Here is a 22,616-nt window from a genome sequence, read left to right on the forward strand (position 1 = left end):
ATGTACACCAGCACTGCATAGTACCAGTTAATTAAATTAACAATTTCAGAGGCCTGTATTTCTATAGACAAAAGCATGCTGTCTTGCAACAGAGATATTTACTAAAGTTACTTCAGTGCAATATAATGCCAGAATAACTACTCTTTTCAACATAAAATTAATATCTTTAAATGTATGAACTGATTGTAAGTAGAAGCTGTCATATTGATTGCAGCCACTGTAACTGGTGTCCAAACTATTCTTATTTCACTGTATTTATTAATTATATTTGTTTAGTGTGTTCAATTTACTCCATAGCTCCCCTTCGTATATTTCATTGACTCAGGCAAGGGTAGGATCCTATTCTGTCCATGTGTTCCCCTTACAGGTAAGAGTCAGGTGTTATGGAATGGGCCAACCTACCAGTCCTCTAGATCCCTTTACCTACAAGGCCTAATCCTGCCCTGTGACAGCTATGGCACTGCAGTCCCTAAGTTTGAAGTGTAATATGTTTTTAGCAGTTGTACACACCTTAATGACAGATTAGTGTCACTTTTGCCCATATGTTGCCATCAAAATTCCATGCTTCTGTTGGGGTGTTAAGGTGAGTCACTTTACTTTCCACCTGTGGGATGTATACATTAATCAGTGATTCTCACACTGTGTTTTGCCATTCATTTTCAGCTTGCTCTGTCACTGCTTGAACTTATGCTCTCTGGGGACCATTCACATCACTATCTCTCTAAGACACAGAGAGGGGCTTATTCATAAAATAATTTAACACTGACCCATATTATTGGAAAATAATGTTATAGTATCATTAAATTAAATTAGTACTCATGATGTGTACTGTAATTTTTAATTTGAATTCATAATTACTGAATCAGATCAAAGGTTTTCATCAAAGGGATCTTTGTTTGTGATTCTTGAAATGAAGATTCATTAAATATCATAGCTTGTACTGTGAGCACAAGGCCAACAATGGGCATAAACATGTAGTGTCAGATTTATGAACTCCTGAAATCTATTTAGCTAAAATATTTTTGAAAGAGGTATGCAAGCAATTATCAATTATGTTTCAATTGCTGTATATATTTTAAAACATACATCCCACAAAATACTAGACATTGTAATTGGAGCCATCTGCTTTAATTTGAGCATGTTACTAATAATGTTGGCTGCTTTAATTTGAGTATGTTATTAATAATATTGGTGAACTGCTTAATTTATTGAAGAGTACATTATTTTTTAACTAGAATACCAATACGTGTATGCTTTAGTTGCTAACTATATTTTAAACAGTTGTGAATAGCTGCTTTAGCGGGTATATGTGGAAGGCAATATTTCCCCAAATAAGTAAAAAAAAAGTTTTACTCCATATGTCAAAAGACATGAATATTACAGAAAAGAGGCACAAAAATGCTGGGCTGGCAAAGCTTTGCTGCCTATTGAGCAGAAGAATGTGCCCCAGTACACCTTTGTAAACATAGTAAATCTGAAGTCACCATACATTGAAATGCGTCCCAGTACACTGTTGTGAACATAGTAAATCTGAGGTCACCATACATTGAAATTGCTTGTTACAGTAACACACAGGATTTTGAATTCTACCTGTACTCAAATCATGATAGATCATTTAGTCCTGTCTTCACTTTAATCCCATCTAAACATTAGGGGCAAAGTCACCTACAGCCTACTCTGCAGAAGGTTTCACTCTCTGCAACTGATTAAGAAATGCAATCATGTCTCAGGGAACCACACATTAAGAAAAATGACATTTCCTCTGCAGTGACAATCATTCTAAAAGTACAGTTTGTGACAGTCACAAATGTAACCTGTATAATCAGTATACTTAAATGAAGATAAAAGATAAAATAAAAAATAACATCTGCAAAACAGAAGACATGGCTTATCAGCATCCCCACTTTTACTCATAAAAGGTCAGGGAATTGCATCACAGACAAATGTACATCACAAACTACTACTTTAACATGATGTACTTTTACCATATTTCTCTTGTTATACAGATATCTAAATGACCTTAAACTACATCATGATTTTTCCAGACTTAAAAAACTAGTCTATCATATTTTATTTACTTATCTGTTTGCAACATAAGCTTATTTTGCTTACTTGCTTTTTTTTATTAAGTCTCTACAAATAGCACTGCAATAACTATTCATAGGTTCATAGGTTCATATAAGTACTAGGCTAGCTGTCCTTGCATGCCATTTAAGCATAGCAAATTTCCCTTTTTATGCATGAATTAACCTATTCCATTTGGTTAGAGATTGGCGTTATACATCCCATTGTCAATAAGCATATATTACCCTAACTAATACTAACAGAGATCTTATCATAGATAATTTAAGGGGACGCATGCATGGAATAAACCACCTAAGAGCTGCCTCTGTTAATTTGTACAAGGGGCAGTCCTAGTGTAAAATTTATGTTTCTCATCCATAGATCCAAGATGTGCTTGAATATGGACAGAAATGAGCTTTGTTTTATGTTCTTGGGGAGTCTGTTCCAGAGCAGCAGTATCATCTGTGAGATATACCTGTACCGCCAAACAATTTTGTTGTTGCTGCACATGAAGTTTAGTTTCCTAGACTGAGTGTTGCTGATGCCATTTGACTTGTTAATGTGCATTAAATCCATCAGTATTGGGTAAGATGCCAGACAGGTTACAGGTCATATTGAAGTTAGCTTTCTGATATTCAAAAATGTAGGCTTTAATAACTCTTAAAGTTATAAGGCAAAATAATCTCTAATTTGAAAAATGCTTAACATAGAGCCAGTTATATATTATTTACTATGTTTAGTTGTAAATTATTTAGTCAATGTGATTAATTGCCATTAAACATCTAAACTGACAGAAAATTAAATCCCCTAGCAATAACAGTGAAAACATCACCAAACACTCATAAACAATTATTCCTATACAATTAAGCCCATGCAGCCCATGTTATGACTTCTAATTTGTCTCTAAACCTCTGATTTCTATATATACTAACTGCAAAGTCACACATACTCATCAAAAAAAAGTACAAAAGTATAGAACATGTAAGTTTAGGCAACAGCTTGCTATACATCAAACTGCACATGTACTCACCCAGAAGGTCTCACTCTGACTCCTGATACCTGTTGTACAATTACATCTGTGTTTGGAACTCAGTACTGCCTATATTACCTTATCCCATGTACAAGTCTCATTTATCCTTTGCTGAGAAGCCCATTAAATTCAATGTGCTTTTCCAATTATTATACAGATGTAAACATTGATGAGCCAGTCTTATATAGCATTTCATGTCATGCTTTTAAACCTTCCTTCACTTAGTCTTCCTTATTAGTATAGTGATATGCATCCTTGCCTGCAACTCTCTTTCTTGTTAATCTTTCCCTGCTAGAGCTTACTGTGTAGGCCAAATTGCTTTTGGTCGAATTACATTTAGGCGAAAATGATTTCAGGCAGCCCACTTCACTGAAAGCTCATTTGATTGAAAGCTCATTTGGTCAAATTCCATTTGGTCGAAAATGGAATATAACCCCTGTCCCACTGCAGTGTGATCCTGGAGTGAGAATTTAAAGTTAGGGGGTTAGGGGGCACAGCCACCCACATTGGGAAGGTGTGGGGGGCATAGCCCCTACATTTTGCAACTAGTTTTTACTGACTTTATATGTTTCAATGTATTTTTAATGGATATGCATGTATATTATAGTGCATACACTGCAATTATGTAGGCGGGCTACACCCACAACACCCCCCAATGTGGGGGGATGTGCCCCCCACACCCCTCATTACTTTATATTATCACTCCAGGGTTGCAGTGGGGCAGGGGCTATATTCTATTTTCGACCAAATGGGTTTTTATTGAAATGTATTTTCAGTAAAGTGAGCTGCCTGTAATCATTTTTGACCAAATGTAATTCGACTAAAAGCAGTAGACCCATATATATATCTACACACACACACACACACACACACACACACACACACACATATATATATATATATATATATATATATATATATATATATATATATATATATATATATATGTATACAGGCCTCCAACCTCCATAACAAATTAAACAGCATAGTCTGTTCTGATGACTTCTTATGTCCTGGCCCTTAATGTGCAAATTCTGAACGATACAAACCTTTTTATGCTTATACAGTATGGGGCTATGTCTAGCCAAATGAAAAGCTAAAGGGATGTTCAGACTGATTGCTGGTATCTTCTAGAAAGTATTCCTCTGACATAATGTAGTCAACTGAGATTTAATTTCATGTCTCACTGAGACGAAATTTTCAGTTTTCCATAATATGGACTATATTGTGCCTGTAGTCCTAGACTAGGTAGAAAATCTTACTCTTTAGTCAGTTAACATAGTTGCTTTCCTTTTGTCTGACCTGTTTTGGTTACCACTATTTTTAATTCATTAAAGATCAAGACCAAGGTTTTCCTTACCTGGAATATCAGCGGTGGTACAGCGGTAGCATTGTTATCGCACAGCAAGAGGTTCTCCTGTTCGATTCTTGGCTGGAATGCCTTCTGTGTGGAGTCTGCATGTTCTCCCCACGGTCAAGTGGCCTCTGAAAGACATGTGTGAATGGACGTGCCTTCGGTGAAGGTTGGGCATCGGGCTGGCAACTCGGCACCATAAAAATCAACTGCCAATCATTAGCGGACCGGAGTTCCGCTGTAGCGACCCATAACCAGGAAAAGCTAAAAAGACAAACAACAACAACCAAGGTTTTCCTTACCTCTCTAAAAGCTTTCTAATCCATTTTGGCATCTCATCCACTTTAACTATTTGAACATATTAATCAGTGAGCAGTCTAAAGCATGCTTTCCCTTTGCCATTTTACTTAATTTATCCATCTCCTGCCAAATCCTCCCACCAAGATCAACTATTACAAGGAAAAACAGACCAGTAAGTAAATGGTAACTCTGTCATCTGCCTTTTTTAATCTCCATTTTGTCGAGATCCCCATTAACCAAAATGTAAAAGGATGATGGTTTCTTGTATAATGTTATAAAATCATTTTCCCTTTAACAATATATAAAATTTAAACAAACTAAAACAATATCTTTCTTACTTTTTTAATAGCATTTAAAACTAAAACAAAGTCTTTTTGATAAACTTTAATGAAATTTGCCATTGAACACCAATTGCCTTGCTGCAAGCAATGATTGTCTAATTTCAATTAGTTGTTACAGAACTTTAGCTAAACATTTTGTCTGAACATTTAGCAAGGCATTTGTGCATTCAGATTTAACATGGATTTTGTACAACAGCTGCCTATGTCTACAACGTTGTCCATCCCTTTCAATATCACAAAAATCTGTACCTTATTCTAACAATGGATTGAAATGTCCATACTTCTAAGACTGTTGAAGACTTGTAATAAGGTCTCATTTGAGTTCCATCTTCATTTGGGTTCCCAACAACTCCAGTTTAGAATTGAACCACAAGCCCATCTACACCAGCTGCTTAAATTCCTGACTGAGGAAATGTCTTGTTTTATTTACTGAATGGTTAAATCCTGATCCAAAAATTGCTGATTTTTGATATTTGGAGATTTGCAACCAGCCACAACTATGCACAAAGGTTATGCCAATATGTTTAGGTCTGCCGCAGAGTGTTATAGTAAAGTAGCCTAAATTCTTCAAGATGATATTACATCTATCAGTTATCTGATTTTAAACCTTCTTATATCCTACACTCTCTGCTCTTTTTGAATTTGCCCGCCAGATATTTTAGATTTTTATTATCCTAGTCCCAGCAAAAATTCCCACTATTCGTAATCTTATTTTCTACTTGATTTGATTATATCTAGTTCATTCATAATTCTAATGAACACTTTATTCTGTTCTGAACAAGTTATATATGTTTCTATGTTATATTAACTGTCTCCATGTTTTATTTTCCCTTTTCTCCTTTTTTAGGCATAATACCTTCTCACTGAAGCTCTAGTATAATACTATCATATTAGTAATAACACATAATATTTATTTATTTTTTTTTTTTTATTTTACATTTGTTAACTGGGAAAGTCGACTGGACACAGGTCCATTTTCAGCTGAGGCTTGGGAAGAAAAGCTCCACATGAAATTATATATAAGTAAACAATAAGAAATATAATAGAATAAATATGCACACACATGAAGGAAATACTTAACAGTAAATTTTTAACAAGTTCTAGTGTCTACATTACAATATACATGAAAATGTTTAAAAAATAAACAAATACTTAAAGATCTTTTTTAGACCCATTTTCTTTATGAAGTTATTAGTGTAGCTTTATTAGCCTCTTTTTTGACTTAATGCAGGCCCATTTCCAACTATTTTTCCTGCAGAGATCAGTAATTTCATAGTGTTCACAATAACTGGGATATGTCAAGAAATATACCTATCCATACACTTGATCTGCATTTTTGTTTGATAAATTTTGTTGAATAAGAAACATGTTGAACCTAGTAGCCTGATGTATTGGCATTTATGTTTGTGCATCTTTTCTTAAGTGCCCATCCAACATCTGTCTACCATTCTTGCTAAAGATCATCAGCCTCTTTCTATCCTGTCCTTTTTTTCTGAGGCATCTGTCTTTTATCAAATGTACAGAAACTTTAAAACTCTGGGTATAACTTCACAATATACCTATCTTTGATTTTAAATAGAGGCATTAAAAACTTAGTAAGAAGTCCAGGAATCACCTGTCCTCTAATCATATCCCTCTTATATTACTTGCCATCTAGCTATTTAATATTATGTTCTCTTTTTTGTCATAATGTCAGCCCCCTCTTATGCTGGGAAGTCCAAAGTCTTTGATGCAAGAAACGTCTTGACTGAAAATCTCACTGAACTCTTTGGAAGAGTGAATGACTGTCTGTGGCTGGCATGCGTCTAGTATCCAGTTAGCATTTATAGCTGTCAAGCTTGCCTCTCAAAAAAAACTAATACTTCTTCCTCACATCCCATATAAAATCATGTTGCTACCTGCACTAAACTGTCTTCTTAACAACACCCATTTCAGGATTGTCATGGTTATCTGAAAGGACTAGTACTTTAGAAAATGATATATGATCCACTTTTTCTCCTGTCCTTAGTGAAACATTATGAATGGCTCTAACAAAAAATACGTTACTCTGCTTAATGTAGACCAGTTAACTATGTCAGGAGAGTACTGCTTGGTATGAAAGGGAATCAATGGTCAGCCCATTGCAGTGATTACTCAGCTCAAAGCGAGAAAGGTACAACCCAATGATCAAATACAGTCCCACTATGCCTAATATATTACAGTATTATGAACGCTACAATAAAGCCTCAACCAGTCACAGGAGTGGGGAATTTCTTGTTCTCTTATTGCCCATTTGGGCACTTTCACATTAGCTTAATCACTGCATTTTGTTTATATCTAAGTTATGCAACTGTGTTATAAAGAACACAGATCACGATTTTGCAGTACTTTTAATTTATGCTTTACTGTATCTTTCAATTAAAAAAAAAAAAAAAGACAAATTTTATTTATTTGCTATAAAGTAAATTTTCAGTTCCATTAGTTAATTCTTTCGTTAGAAACAAATATAACTCTTGAATGCTTTCTTACAATTTAATTAACTTTATGTTTTTGACAGCACTTGCTTTAAAGGAACATGGGAATGTACAGAAGACCGATGCACATCAAAGTGCTATGTATCTGGAGATGGAAGTTATGTGACATTGGATGAGAAGTGGTACAAATTTGATGGCACTTGTGAATACATACTTGTTACGGTAAAACAATCTTTTTTATAACAGTTTAATACAATGTGGTTTATTTAATAGTTTAGTCATTAATATTTCAAGAGACCAACATTATCAAATATTTCTATTCATTTTGAGACCTAGTGAACCATATTAGGCAATAATCAGCCTAGCAAATATTGTTGCATTAAGATAATATGGATATCATCCAAAGATGATATAGCTACTCTGATGGCAGTTCATTTAACAATCACAACAGTAGTGCTACCACATACTTTCATCTAAGTTGTACAGAAATCTATTTCCCCAATAGCACACTTAATTCATAATAGCCAGTGAGACTAAATGGAGTGTCAAACTTCATTATCATTAGTGCAAACTAATAGCTGTAATTAAAACCACCAGGATAGGTCAAGGTCAAGTAATGTTCCCTACCACCCCTGACAAGTTCATCCATCCATGGTACCTACTAGCACATCTCCCAAGGCGTGCCTGTACAGTATATTGCTCACTCAACCCTCCAACCTAAATTCTAACTGGCCCAGGAAAGTAGAGGAATATTAAGGGGGAAGGCCACCCCTCAACCACGTCATCTATGGAAGGGAGAAAAGGTTGGTGTTTCAATGCCTCCAAGTGAAGTGGCAATCAAATCCTATGCACTCAGGGATAAATACCCCTTCAGATGAATCGCACACACTGACTGGCTCCAGGCTAAAGAGTTTGCATTCGACATTTATCTGCTTGTCTTGGTATAAATATTTATATTAATTAATACAAATATTTTCCTTGAAAAAATAAAAAAAATATTTATACAAGAAAAGAATTTTGATATGCTTTGAATCTGAGTCAACAACACTAACTGCAGTATATAGTTTCTGATGGGGAGAAGGATAAATATGTACAGCACCTGTTTTCACCCTTTGATCTTTGAGACTGGGCTGTGGATCTACATAAATATATTTCATGAGATTTGGCATAAGGTGGGTATACTCTGACAGAGATAATAAATTGTGTTGCAGTAATGTTCCTATATCCAAAGTTCAATTTTCTACTGCACATACCTTGAAAACCCTTGAATAACAATAGGTTTAGGAAGCACTAATATGGTTGAATAGAGGCATTTTACCTTTTTTTTTATTCCATCCCTCTCGCATCATTTTGCAAGCCACTGCATTGTTTACTTGTTCTATACTGTCTCAATTGCTTTACAGCCACACCTAACAGCTCTCAATGGATTACTCCCATCAAATTGAAGACACATGTCACTTGCGCGAGATAACAAGTCCAAACAGATGATGGAGATGGGAAGACAGAGACGCTACTCATACATTTCATCTATCATTCTACAGCATAGTTCAGAATTATTACCCATATTTCCTAGTATGCATTTAATCCCTTGTGAATGTGTATAAACATGCAGTAATAATGTGGTTCATGTTCGGCATGCAAGTGTTGCTGTACAACTACAAGCCTTAGCATTCATCATTATTATAGCACTTGGTCTCTCATTATCATTTTCCTGATGTAAAATATCTGGTCTCTAGTCACAAAGTCCTTTTTCTAATGCACAAATCACTAAATCCTGAGGCCACCAGTAAGAGCTGCATCACATCTGCTAAATGTAGGTATATTCTCTCTTCCAGAATTCAAAAGCTAGCTAAAGCTTATAGAAATGTATTTACATTGAACAACTTTGACAACTTTGAGTAGGTAAAGGCAAGCTAACAGACCAATAATTATAAATAAGAAAAACATGAAGCTAATGTCAAAAATATGGCGAGAGAGGGAAAGAGGAAGAGAGTGAACATAATAAATAAATATTTTAATGCCAGAAGGTAAGACAATGAAGCTGTTGCTTACCTAATGACATAAAGGAGGTTTTATCCAAAAACACATAGCAGTATTCTGGTAGCTGGTGCAGAGGGTTATGGCTGAGCTGTAGCTCCAGTGGTACAGGGCTTGATTCTCTCATCCCTCATTTGCCCATTGTGTCACCTTGAGCAAGTCACTTATCTAGACATTGCTCCCAGGTCACCTTTGAAAAGGGAGTGCATGTCCAGTTTGCCTACTTGGTTAACTTATTGGTATGATTTTTTTATTAAAATAGGATACCATCACAGTTTGAAATGGGAGAAAGACCTAGTTATTCACCAAAAAAAAAAAAAAAAAAAAAAAAAAAAAGATGATTCTATTATCATTATACATCCAATAATGCGACAATCATTAACACAGAGAAGAGGTTCAAAGTATCAATAAGTTGAAGATGGAGCTGTAGTCTTTTTTGCATGTTAATTAATTCTGATAATGAAATATAAACATTTGATCTCAGATTATAAACTGTACCTCTAAACAACAGATTGTATTCAGTAGTAGCTGTATGTGTACTTGAAGGGATGGGTAATGTTGTATGGCTAAGTATATTAGTGTTTACATTGTGAAATGACAAACTTCAGGCTTTGATGTATACTGTTGGTACTCAGGAAGTGGTCTTACTAAGTTTAGAAGTGTCTCTAATATTCTAAACTTTGATTCTAATTGTAAATCTGCAGTGTTGTGAGGTATACCTCATTTTTTCGCATATAGTTACAAAAAATATGTGGTGTTCTAACCTTACTTATGTGTTTGATATGCTCTGTCTCACTTGGTCCACAGTTTATAGAAATGAATATGCAACAAGATTTTATCACATATTGGAACACTGTTGGACCTGTATCCTAAAACTAGTACTTCCTGCCAAAAAGGCAATGACATTTACAGCAAAGTCAAAAAAGCAATGCAAAGTTATTACAATGGTAGAACAATGCTACCACATCTGCCTTCCATATGTAGGACAGTCCAGAAATGTGGCCATTGTCTATGCTGTGGAGTATGTTTTTTTCTCCTTATGCCTGTGAAAGTTTTCTCTGTGTACTCTGGATTCTTTACACCTTCTAAAAGCATACTGGTTCATCAGCTGCACCAAATCTCTTTTGGTATACATATCACTTCAAAGTATATACCCTTAGCCTTGTGACTTGGGTCATGGATAAAAATAGTCCATAGAACGATCACTGAGTTAACAAAGAAATTGGTAGACAACATATAAAACGTGGCCTCTTGCACAAAGACCTTTCCCTAATGCCCAACACTCCAATTCTTGTGCTCAGCGTGTAGCTGAGGATGTATAAAACTGAGAGGGAGAATTTAAATTAAGTGAAGATAGATAGATAGATAGATATGTCAAAGTGTTAAAGTTGTTAGAAAAGGTGTCTAGTTTCATGTAATGCAAGAATATTTTTTTTGAGCATGTACAGAGCCATAACATGGAGAGGTATTCTTGTAGAGACTTCTTGAAAATGGTGTAGTTAGACATGGTTCTGATTGTGGTGGGTAACGAATTCCACACCTTGGCTATAGCAATGGAGTAGAGAACTTGGCCAGCTGTAAGCTTGGATAGTTCTACTTTTAGAAGACATTCATTTTCTGATCTGAGGTATATAGCAGGGTTGTATGGGACATTAGTGAGGCTAGGGATGGGCAATCTTCTGGTTTAGTAATGATTTTATGAGCAGTAGTGAGTTGTAGGTAAGTTAGTAAGTGTGGTAGTTCAAGCCAATTGAGTTTTTGAAGGGATATACAGTGATGGGCGGTATTTGTAGCATGGTTGGCAAACCTTGCTACTTTATTGTAACAAGATTCAAGTTTGTTTTTTAGAGAGAGTTGAATGCCTGTGAGCAGATGGTAAAAGAAAGGAGGATGTTAGGGTTTTTTTGGCTGAGTGGTTGAAGTACGTTATGTCTCTGTAAAGCAGACCTAAATTTTGGTGGGTCTTTCTGATGTTGCTTAGGATATGAAGGTCAAAAGAGAGATTTTAAATCTATAGTAACCCCTGGGAGATTATTATGGGGCACTACTTTGATGACAGTGCTGTTCTGAGATTGAATAGTAAATTCTGACCTGCTTATGGGGGTGGATGTTTCAGGGGAGAATAGAAGGAGTTTGGTTTTCTTAGCATTTAAGGCTAGGTGATTATTGTTCATCCATGTTTCTGTGGCTGAGAAGGTGGTTTGAGTTAGTTTTTGGAATTCACTGGTGGAGTAGGCAGAACAGATGACGGTGGACTCATCTGCATATTGAATAAGTAAAGTTTGGGACAGGGAAGAGTGGAAGTCATTAACAAATATGCTGAAAGGAGGGGCCCAAACATAGAGCCTTGGGGAACTCCTATTGATATAGGGAGATAAGGTGAGAAGTACTGGCCCCGTTTTGTTGCTTGCTATTTGTTTGTAAAGTAGTTTATTATTTTTAAGATTTTATTATCTAGGAAGTACTTTAGGAGTTGATTGTGGACACATTTTTCTGGAATTTTGGGTAGAGGGGAAAGCATTGCTATGGGGTGAAATCTGTTTTGGCCAGTTTTATGTAGTAGGAGAATATAAGATTTTTTCCAGATAGTGGGTACTTGCTGTTCATGGAGCGATCTATTGATAAGTATGCTAACTGGATAAGCTATAGACTTTGCTGACATCTGTAGGTATGTTGGGGGTAGGTTATCAGGTGCATTAGTATATGGCTTGAGTTTAAGGAGTAGTTTCAAGATTGTTGAAGTAGGGATGGGGGAGAAGGTGAAGCCTGGTGTGGAGTTTATATTTGGTGAGCATGCTGTGATATTTATTTGAGGGAAGTTTCCTGTAAGTTTAGCAATGGAGTCCATAAAATGTGAGTTGAATATTGTGGCAATTTCTGTGAGGGATTTGTCTAGGTCAGGGCAGGGCTTGTTACTGGATACTGTTTTAAGAAGGGTTGAGATTGTATTCCAAAATTTCTTAGAGTTTTGTTTATGGTCTGTGTTCTTTTTAAGTATGAGGCCTTGGACATAGAGGCCTTTCCCCTTTGATCCCAGAGTTAGAGGATGTCTGTTAGGAAGCTTGAAATTCTTCTCTGCTTATTGAAGCTCTGCCTAAAAAAGGTGCTTCAGATATTCAGGGATTGCTCAGTCATGCCTGGCCTCCAAGCCCCTTTGTTGGAAGACTCTGCTTCTATTTCTCCAGTGACACAGGCCATTAAGAACATCATGTCTTCATCTAACCTAATCCCGCAAGATAAAATAGGCAAATGGCTAGAATCTCAGAGAAGGATGATGGTGCAGTCCAACATGGTGACATTTAAAGTATAAAACTAACACTGTGTTATGTAGAAATTTGTGTTGAGATACATGTATAATTTAAAAGAGTTTGCTGCATCTTTGCCTGAAGAGCAAAATGTTTGTTTCAGGGATATTGTTTCCACTGTTTCTCAGGTGCCAAAACATTCTTTAAAAAGTGACATGGAGGATACTGATACTATTTCTAGAAATGTAGCCTTGTCAGTGGTGAGAAGGAAGTATGTTTGGTTGCACAGGTAGAATTTTTCTGATGAGTTAAAGAATGAGATTTATGAGTGCTCCTCTTTATTCTGATTGTATGGTTGGCACAGCAGCTAATCAGATCCTTAACAGTGGAACGATAGAGGTAAATTATTATTTTTTTTATTTATTTTATTTATTTCCATTTGTTTACAGGGGGAGTCCAAATGGGTCTATGCAGGCCCTTTTTCAGCGGCGGCCCGGGGAGAAAAAGCTCTATGAAGTACAATATAAATATAGCAAAACAGTCTTTACATAGACATAGTATGCCAAACAAAAATACATGAGGAAGAAGATTAATATGATATTGCACAATGAGCATTAATACACTTTTTGACCAAACAGAAAAACATTTTGATCAATTATTTCATACATATACACAAGTATACTCATTTTAGGTTGATAACAATGTAGTCAGCTGGTAGGTAAAAAGAAAAGACACCAGGCAACTGAAAGATAGAAGAAGGAGGTTAAGAGGTGGAGAGTGATTAGTGGAGAGATTCAAAATGAGGGCACATTAACTAAGGGGGACAGCAAGGTAATGGGTATGTTTAGAGATGCTAATCAGGATTAGTGCAGGAGCAAAGCCAAGTGTTGTTAAGGTGTTCTCTAAGTAGTTGCTTGAACTTGTGAGTATTATATGTTCATGGATTCATAAGTTCATAGATTAAGCTTACTGCCTTTGTGGGCCATTTTAAGGCTAGCCAATTACCCCATGTGAGAATCAAACCCTGCACCTTGTGTTTGTAGGGTGCAGAGTTTGAATTTGGTGTTATTTGTGCTAAGTATATTTTGAGGTATATCATGCCAAGTTTTGGCAAGCCTATATGAATAAAGCAAGTCCCTGTGGCTATTACTGGACTTGTTGACCTTAAAGAGCAGTTTATTGGAAGACCTCAGTGTTCTATTACAGGAGTAAGGCTGAACTAAGCTGCTTAAAGATGAGCAGTTGCCCCAGTAGTAAATGGTAGAATGAGTTAGAACTAGTTGGGTAAAGGTTGAAGGTTTGGGAATTCTAACCAGCTGAGTTGGTGTAGTGCCTTACAGTGATGGGGTCTTGCAGGTTGATTAGAAGCAATTCTGGCTACTTTGTAGTAGCAGGATTCTAGTTTGTTTAAGTTGCATTTTCCTAAGTTACTGAAAATTGGTGAGGCATATAAGAGGATGGATAGAAGGTGAGTTCTACAGATGGTCTGTCTAGTGGATTTGGTTAGGAAGGACTTTACTCTGTACAGGGTGCCTAATTTAAAGTGCCCTTTCTTGATAGTTAGGGATAGGTATTTATCAAATTTGAGGTCTTTGTCAATGGTGACTCCTAATAGCTTTGTATATTTAATGAGTTCAATAAGGGAATTATTAGATGAGTAAATGACAAAAGTATTGGTGTGTATGAATTTTGTACTACTGGAGAAAAACTTAAGTTTTGTTTCTGAAGCCTTAAGAATTAGCTGTGAGATATTAAGGTACTTTTCTATGTCCAGAAAGGATTGCTGGGTTGTTTTGAGTAGAGCTGGTAGAGATGCTGCAGAGCATATGAGGGAAGAGTCATCCGCATATTGAACCAATGTAGCATGTTGGGTGGCTGAGCTTAGTCTATTTGTAAATGTCACCAGAGCTGTGGATGAAGTCAAGGTGGTTCATACAGCTTACCTTGATCTGGCCAAGGCTTTTGATACCATTCCCCACTCAGGAATCATAGCAAAATTCACTAAGCTAGACATCAACCCCTATATCACTAGGCCGGTTGCAAACAGGCTCACAGATAGAAACCGCAGTGTGAAAGTAGCTGACTCCAAGTCAGACTGCCGACCAGTCACTTGTGGAGTCCCACAGGGATCAGCCCTGGGTCCTCTCCTGTTTTGTATCTACTTCTCATAAGTCCAGGCCAACATGAAGGGACTCTGGCTGACAAAGTTCACAGACAATTGCATATTGGGAGCCATTATTAACTCCCCAAGTGATGCTGAAATCCCACAGAGAGGCCTCACTGAGAACAATGACTGGTGTTAGAACCATGGCCTTAAGCTGAATGCCAAAAAATGTCATCATCCCCTTTGGGAAACACCCAGTTCCCATGAATTACCACACCAATGGTAGTCCACTGAACAGAGAAGGCATTATAAGAGATCTGGGAACACAGGTTGACAGCACCCTCTCTTTTGACCACCACATTGCCACTGTGGTCAGAAAGGCCTTCTATGTGGCACATCTCATTACTAAGGGTATTGCATCCAGGAAGCAAGAGGTCATTGTCTCCCTCTACTCTTCCCTCATTAGGCCAATCATCAAGTACAATGCCCCATTTGGCATGTACCTCACTAGACACCTGCAAAAACTGGAGAGGCCACAAAAGCACCTCACAAAGTGGATCCTAGGCCTTAAACACTTGTCCTATATGGACAGACTCAAAAAATTCCAACTACTCTCTGTCTCATATCGCCTACTTAGTCTGCTTGACTTACAAAGCCATGTCTGACCTATCTCTTTTAGAAATGCTACATTTAAAGAAATCCCAATCCATCCGCACCACATGCTCCAGAGACCTCAATCTCATTACCACAATCAACAGAATGTGCTGGAGGGACAGGTTCATAACCCAGAGGCTGTCCATGCTATGGAATAGACTTCCCATACATGTCAAACAGAGCACCTCACTGGCCCTCTTCAAGGGAAATCTTGATGAGTGGATGAGAAATAGAAAATTCATCCCAGGGATCACTCCAGTGGCTCTACTCGACAAAGGCACTGGGAACTAAGGTTGGGTGGCATGATGCCAGGATAATCCTATGGGCTAGGCTTGTAAAGGCTCCAGGGCCATTAGCCTACTACACACCTATGAACCTATGGTGAAAATGAGGGGACCAAGACTGGAACCTTGGGGTACACCTACAGATATAGGAAGAGAAGAGGATAGCTGGTTTTGCCATTTAGCTGCTTGTTGATGACTGGTTATGTAACTAATGACAAGGTAAGGGTATAATAAGAGAGGTTAAGGGTGGCTAGCTCGAGGATAAGTTTTTTGCGGGATACTGTATCGAAGGCCTTTGATAGCTCAAGAAATATAGAGGAGGTAAGTAATCCATTTTTCCTATGTTGTTTTACTGTATTTATGAAGCTAATTAGGACAGTTGTTCTACTATGGTTAGGACGGAAGCCATGTTAGGTGGGAGATAAGAGGTTGTTTTTCAGGAGGTAATTGAGAAGCTGTGAGTGGATACATTTTTCCAGTATTTTTGCTACAGGGAAGAAGATCGCTATGGGCCTATAGCTAGAAAAATCAGTGGAGGTGCCACCTTTGTGAAGAGGGATTACATGGGACAATTTCCATAGTAATGGAACATATTGGTCAGTAATAGACCAGTTTATAAGGATGGATATAGGGTATGTAACAGCACCTGCAGCCAGTTTAGGGTATTCATTGGGAAGTTGGTCAGCACCAGTGGAAGATCATTTGAGTTTGGATAGATTTTTTTTTCTTATGTAGTGAGTTTGTACTGGCTGAAAAGTTAAGGAATCAGCATTTGTATTATAAGTTATGGGTAGATATAATTGGGAATTGATTTGTCTTTAACTAGAGATAGTATAGTTTCCAAAGTGATTGTTAAATTGTGTGGCAATGTTGTCATGGGAGTTTGTAGTGTTTGGGCTAGGGGTGGTAGACTGACCAGGTTTTAGAAGTTGGTTAATGGCACGCCAGAATTTATTTGGGTTGTTATGGTGCCTATTTTGAATTGTCATATATTGTTGTTTGTTGTCGTTTTTGATTTTTTTTTTTTTTTTTGGTACTAAATTACAAAGTTGATGACAGTTTTCTAGGGTGGCTGAGCTTTTTAAGAGTTGGTGATTATGCCATGCTTTGTCTCTTTCTTTGAGGAAAATTTTTGTGTCAGTAGAAAGTCACGGAATATGTCTGTCTTTTACATATACTCTTCTAATGGGAGCAAGCCTATTTAAGATAGTGAGAAATGTTTCACTGAAGTATCAGACTGCTTGGTCAAGGTGGAGATGTTTCAGGGGGACCAGTTGACTTTTGGAGAAATGTGATAAAGATTTCCAGAGTAAAGTTAGTTTTGTTGCAGATAAATTTGTAGGTTGTTTCTCTAGGGGTATGAGAGTGCCTTTTTATCAAGTAGGTTGGTAAATGATCACTCAGTCTGGGAGACCTTCAGAGAGATAAGAGTCTGGATTTGAATTAGTAAGGGACCAGTCTAGGATAGAATGTTTATTAGTATGTTTGTCAACCATAGTTGGATTGATAATTAACTGGTTAAAGCTATAGAGGTTTATATGTTTAGAAGGATTATTAGAGCCAACAGAGTCCCAGTCTAGGTTAAAATCACCCATTATAATGGTTTCTAGTCTTAGTGTTGATGAGCACCAGCTTAGTAGATCTTTAATAGCAGAAGGGTTGTTGCCTGGGGGAAGGTAGATAGCTATGATGATAATATTCTTATGACACTTTATTTGAAGACAAGTGGTTAGTATTTCCATAATGCAACTAATGCAAGGGGTGTCAAAATTGTTCCATATTCCCAAGTTTTCCTCCATTAAGCAAGATATTTTGGTGGTGTTTCAAGCATAAGCCTCAGTCAAAAAAAAATCAATAAAACAGAATGACAGGAAGAGAGCTCCAACAAGCCTAATAATAGAGGATCCCTTCTCAAAGAGGATAATCCCCAATTCCAACTTATAAATATGCTGAGGCATGGCAATGCTTTTGGCTCAAATCCCTCCCGAGATGCCATGTCTCTAAACTTAGCCCTCAACAAGGTGGTCTGGCTGTCCACAGTTTCCAACAAGTGGGTGTTCACTGTTGTCAACAGGAGTTACAGATATCAGTGGAAGGAACATCTATCTCCATTCAGTGGGCTTACCCCTCATCTGTCAAACCAGATATTGTTATTTCCTGCTATTTTCCAGTGTATGCTGGACTCAGGGGTCATTGAAGTTGCCTGTTTTTCCTGGTTCCCAAAATAGACCTATCATGGAGTCCAGTGCTGGACCACTGCTTCATAGTGACCCTGGACTTGAAGGATGCATATCATCATCTTCCCATCTTCTAAGTGTCAGGAGATAACTCAGACTTGTGTCTGGTTCTCACTTTCAGTTTGCTTTATTGCCCTTTGGTCTATTCTGGTATCTTCAGTGTACACCAAATGCCTTGCTCTGGTATTGTCTAACTGTAAGGCTCTTGACATTCGCATTTTTCTGAACATGGATGACTTGCTGATCATTGCAGAGACTGCTTCCAAGTGTTTGGATTCACTGGAGAAGGTCTTAGCCTTACTCTGTTATTTATGGTTCAAGCAGAACCTCCTAAAGTCACGTCTGACAGCCTTGAAAAGAGCCATTTTCGGGGTGTTTAATTGACTCCAACAAGAGAATGCCTTTTCTGCCCTCAGAGATAATCCTGCCCTACCAGATGGCATTTTATGGAATTCTCAGTGATGAATGTTGCCTCTGCAAGACAATTTCAGAAAATTCTAGAACTGATGGGATCCATGGTTCTCATGATTATACTCCCCTGTTGACATATGAGAAAAATTCAATGGCATGTATAAAACTGTTGGCACAGCAACTATATCCCCTGGGGTCATAGTTGCTAGTATTGCCCTTTATTAAACAGAAGTTACAGTGGTGGCGACACTAGCTGATTATAAAACTAGGTCTTCCCTTCTCCCCACCAGTGCTAGTGCAATCTATCCAGACAAATTCAACTGACCTCTTTTGGGGAGCTGTGTCAATGGGGATGCAAGTACAAGGCAGTTGGGAGTGCAAGCATGCATGAAAGTGAATCAGTATCAAGAGGATGTTGGTGATGATTCAAGCCTTGAGCCTATGATCTCTGGGTCCTCTTCTAGAGGTTACTGACAACACCACAGCAATGTGGCCCCTCAACAAACAATGGGGTATGAGGTCTTACTCTCTGAGGAGGTGGGCAGTGATGGCATGCTAGCTGGCTTCTCAGAATTTTCTGACTCTTTATGCATAATCCATTCTGCCAGAGCAGAACATTATGGCAGACACAGTAAGCAAATCCTGGGCAAACCCACATAAGTGGAAGCTCAAGGCAGTGGTGTTCCAGGATGCAGATGTGGGGAATGCCTCACATAGAAATGCTTGCCTCCTTTAAAATTGACAGCTGAAAAATTCTGTTCCAAACATCCTTGCAACCATGCTTGGAGGACAGGTGCATTCTTTTTCCCGTGGATGCGAATGTTCCTGTATGCATTTCCACCCTTTTCACTGATTCACAAGTTACTTCTGAAATGTCAAAGAGAAATGCAAAAAGTCATTGCTGGACCCCAGATTGACCCAGGCAGTCTTGGTTCTCCCATTTAATGGTATTGGCCAAGGGCAATTAGCACAGATTTCCTCATACTCTGTATTTGGTAACGCAGTCTTGGGTGCAACTGGTGCACACCAATTTGAAGATACTTCAATTGACAGCCTGCATGATGCAATCTTAACTCCATTTAGGCACTTGTTTCAAGAGGATGTGCAATAGTTGTTAAAGGGTTGAGAAAACCTGTTATAAGATAATCTTACAAATAGATGAGGATTTAGAAGTGGTGTCATAATGGAAACAGAGGGTCCACTGAGGTTAATATCCCTGAATCTTGAAATATTTGTGTGAGGTACTTCATGATGGCTTATGTTAAGCATCCATTAAATTGCATCTCTACTTGTCTGCCTATGGATCCCCCTCTTTCTTCTTCTCTTTTAGTAAAACATTTCAGGAAAGGAGTACTGGACATGAGAACCCCCATCACATGCAAATTCCTCCTTCTAGGGACCTCAAATATGTTTTGAAAGAAATGCACTTTATCACCTTTTGAACAGGTAGCTCATGCTTTTCTTAAGTTCTGAATCTAGAAAACTGCTTTGCGTATAGCTCTGACAGTTGCAAGGCAAATTTCTGAGCTGCACCTTACATGATATTCCACAAGGATAGGGATGTGGTAAGCACTAATCCCTCTTTCATGACTACAGTGGTCTTGAAGTTCACTTGTCAACCAGTCTATTAATCTCTCTGTGTTTTTCCCAGAACTGAAAAATAATGGAGAAAGGATACTTCATACCTTGGATGTGCATCAGCAGTGCAGGTACCTTAACTAAAGGAAGCCCTTTAGGAAGGTTAGAAGGCTTTTTATTTCCCTTTTTGGAGCAAAGAAGGGCAAGACAGAATCAAGGAATCTCTGTGCCAGCAAACTTGTGTCATATATGGTTCTCAGTAATGTCATAGGAAACCTCCAGGCACTGGACTCAATCATTCTGGTTTTGTCAAGGACAGATCATGCCTACTCAAACTGGTGGACTTCTTTGAGAAGGTCACCTAAAACAATGCCAATGGATGAGGGCAAAATGGTTTACTCTGCCTACCTTGACATGGCCAAGTCATTTGACACAAAACCCCATTCTTGTATTGTTGATAAAGTCAATAAATTAAGTTTAAATCTTTATGAAACTGAGTGTATAGCCAGCTGGCAAACAGACAGGACCCAGGAAGTTAGAATTGGGGAATCCACCTCTAAAAAAATCCAGTCACCAGAGGAGTCCCTCACAAATCAGTCCTGGGTCCACTCCTTTATGGAATCTACTTCTCTGACGTCAAGGTAAAAATTAAGGGCATCTGTCTGACAAAATTTGCAGAAAATTGCAAATTAGAAGCAGTTAAAGAATCCCCCACAGACACTACTGCTCTCCAGAGAGGTCTATCACAGAAATAAAAACAGGTATCATAGCCATAGACTAAAATTAAATACTAAGAAATGCATAATAATATCCTTTGAGAAATCAGCAACCCCTGGTAAATATCATATTGTCAACACACCTCCCAAGAGCTGACCCAGTATTTAGGGCGTTGGGGACACACAAAGACAATAATCCAGCCTTTGGCTATCACATGTCTATGGTGGTAGGAAATCATTTTGTTGTGCAATTTAGAAACAAAGGTATGGTATCCAGGTCTAAGGAGGTCATTGTTCTACTGTGTTCAGCATTCAACAGATAGAACTGAGATGGAACTTTAGGAATTAGAAAAGAAATAATCAGTAAGGTACTTTCAGAAAACTTTGCAAGTGTGGAAGTGTGTAAAGAAATAAAGTATATGTGTAGTCTGCTAAAATGTAAGTTCTGACTCTACAGGCCTCAGAAAAAGAAACAGAAAGAGAGAAAGAAAGAGAGGTAGTGTACACAGTAAAGTGGGAAATAGCAGGGTATAGAGTTATTGCTTGTTGCTACAATAAAGGGAGCAGGGAATAGGAAGAGTAAGTACCTAGAGGAGGAGAGGGCAGGAATATAGGGAATGACTATGTAAAAAGCGGAAAGGAGAGAAAAAGCTGGGTAGGTAGAGAGTGTTGAAAAGCAGGAAAAGTGGAAAAAATTAAACAGTAGCCAAATAGTATTGGTCATAAAAAAAAAAAAAAACATAAATCAGTAGTTTGCAGGCTGGTTAATGGGAGTAGTATGAGTTCAAGTTGGCCTGAAACAGCTTTATGATTCAGGAGACATGGAGATGCTGTTGATGTGGAAGGGAGATGTAGATCACTTTTTTACCTATACATTAAGGCAGGTGAACAGGGACAAATGTAAGATTATTATGTATCAAAAACAGTGCTTGTACAGCAAAGAAAACAGAGATAAGGTAACAAGAGGATAGGTAGGAGACAGTAAAGAACAGAACAGTTGTGTTTCATTTACTAAAACATGAGTAAAAATAACTAAACAATTTGAGACCAGGTCATTTTAGAGCAAGTCAAAAAAAAAAAAAACACAGTACTAAAGAGTATTGAATATGCAACAAAACCAACATCATGAAATGTGGCATTGTGTACTTAGCTAGGTACAAACAGATTGTAATATCAAATGGAGAAGCACTGAAAGCTAACCATCAGAATGTAGTATTGCACGCTAGAAGCAACTCAGGCTAATAAACATTCATTTGAATTGTCTCCAGTTCAAACTCTAGGAGAAAAAAAACTTTCATTTAATGCCATGATTTGGCACTCACATTTCATCGCTGTGCTTTTAAGTAGCTCAATGCAATTCAGGGATATTAGTATAGATTTGGGTGAAAATGCAGCAATAATGCCTAAAAACATGGGTCTATATTAGATACTCGAACGTTTGAAAGTTCGACTGTCATATGGTCAACACCACATCCCCTGCTCTTTAAATATACCCACTCCGAGATCACACTACAGTGCAGAAAAGGGAAATCTTCTCATTCCGTGCTATACGGAGATCTCTGTTACAATGTTCGAACCTTCAAAACCGATCATATGTTGTCGACCATATAATACTCGGAATTTTGAATGTTTGAACATTTAATATAGACCCTAAAAACATAGCACAATAACACTTTGAATGGTGCTGCAAGAAAACAGCACTGGAACATCAATGGGTGAGAATAAACAGTGTGATCTCATTAAAAGCCATTTCAGTGATGATACCACATATTACTACAAATACAATAGAAACGTAAATGAATGACCTT

General features: G+C 37.6%; 1 protein-coding gene across 17 annotated transcripts in view; it reads left to right on the top strand.

Moving 5' to 3' along the window:
- The window catches only part of LOC122815694 (mucin-19-like), a 505,085-nt gene that overhangs the window by 250,749 nt on the left and 231,720 nt on the right, over nucleotides 1-22,616 (top strand). For all 17 annotated transcript variants that reach the window (XM_044088394.1, XM_044088400.1, XM_044088403.1 and 14 more), the window contains exon 21: nucleotides 7,626-7,764. In XM_044088394.1, coding sequence (XP_043944329.1) covers nucleotides 7,626-7,764 — 139 coding nt within the window. The remainder of the gene's footprint in view (nucleotides 1-7,625; nucleotides 7,765-22,616) is intronic.

This window comes from Protopterus annectens, chromosome 11.part0 (assembly GCF_019279795.1).
Source record: "Protopterus annectens isolate FY-2018-M chromosome 11.part0, PAN1.0, whole genome shotgun sequence".
Classification (NCBI taxonomy): Eukaryota; Metazoa; Chordata; order Ceratodontiformes; family Protopteridae; genus Protopterus; species Protopterus annectens.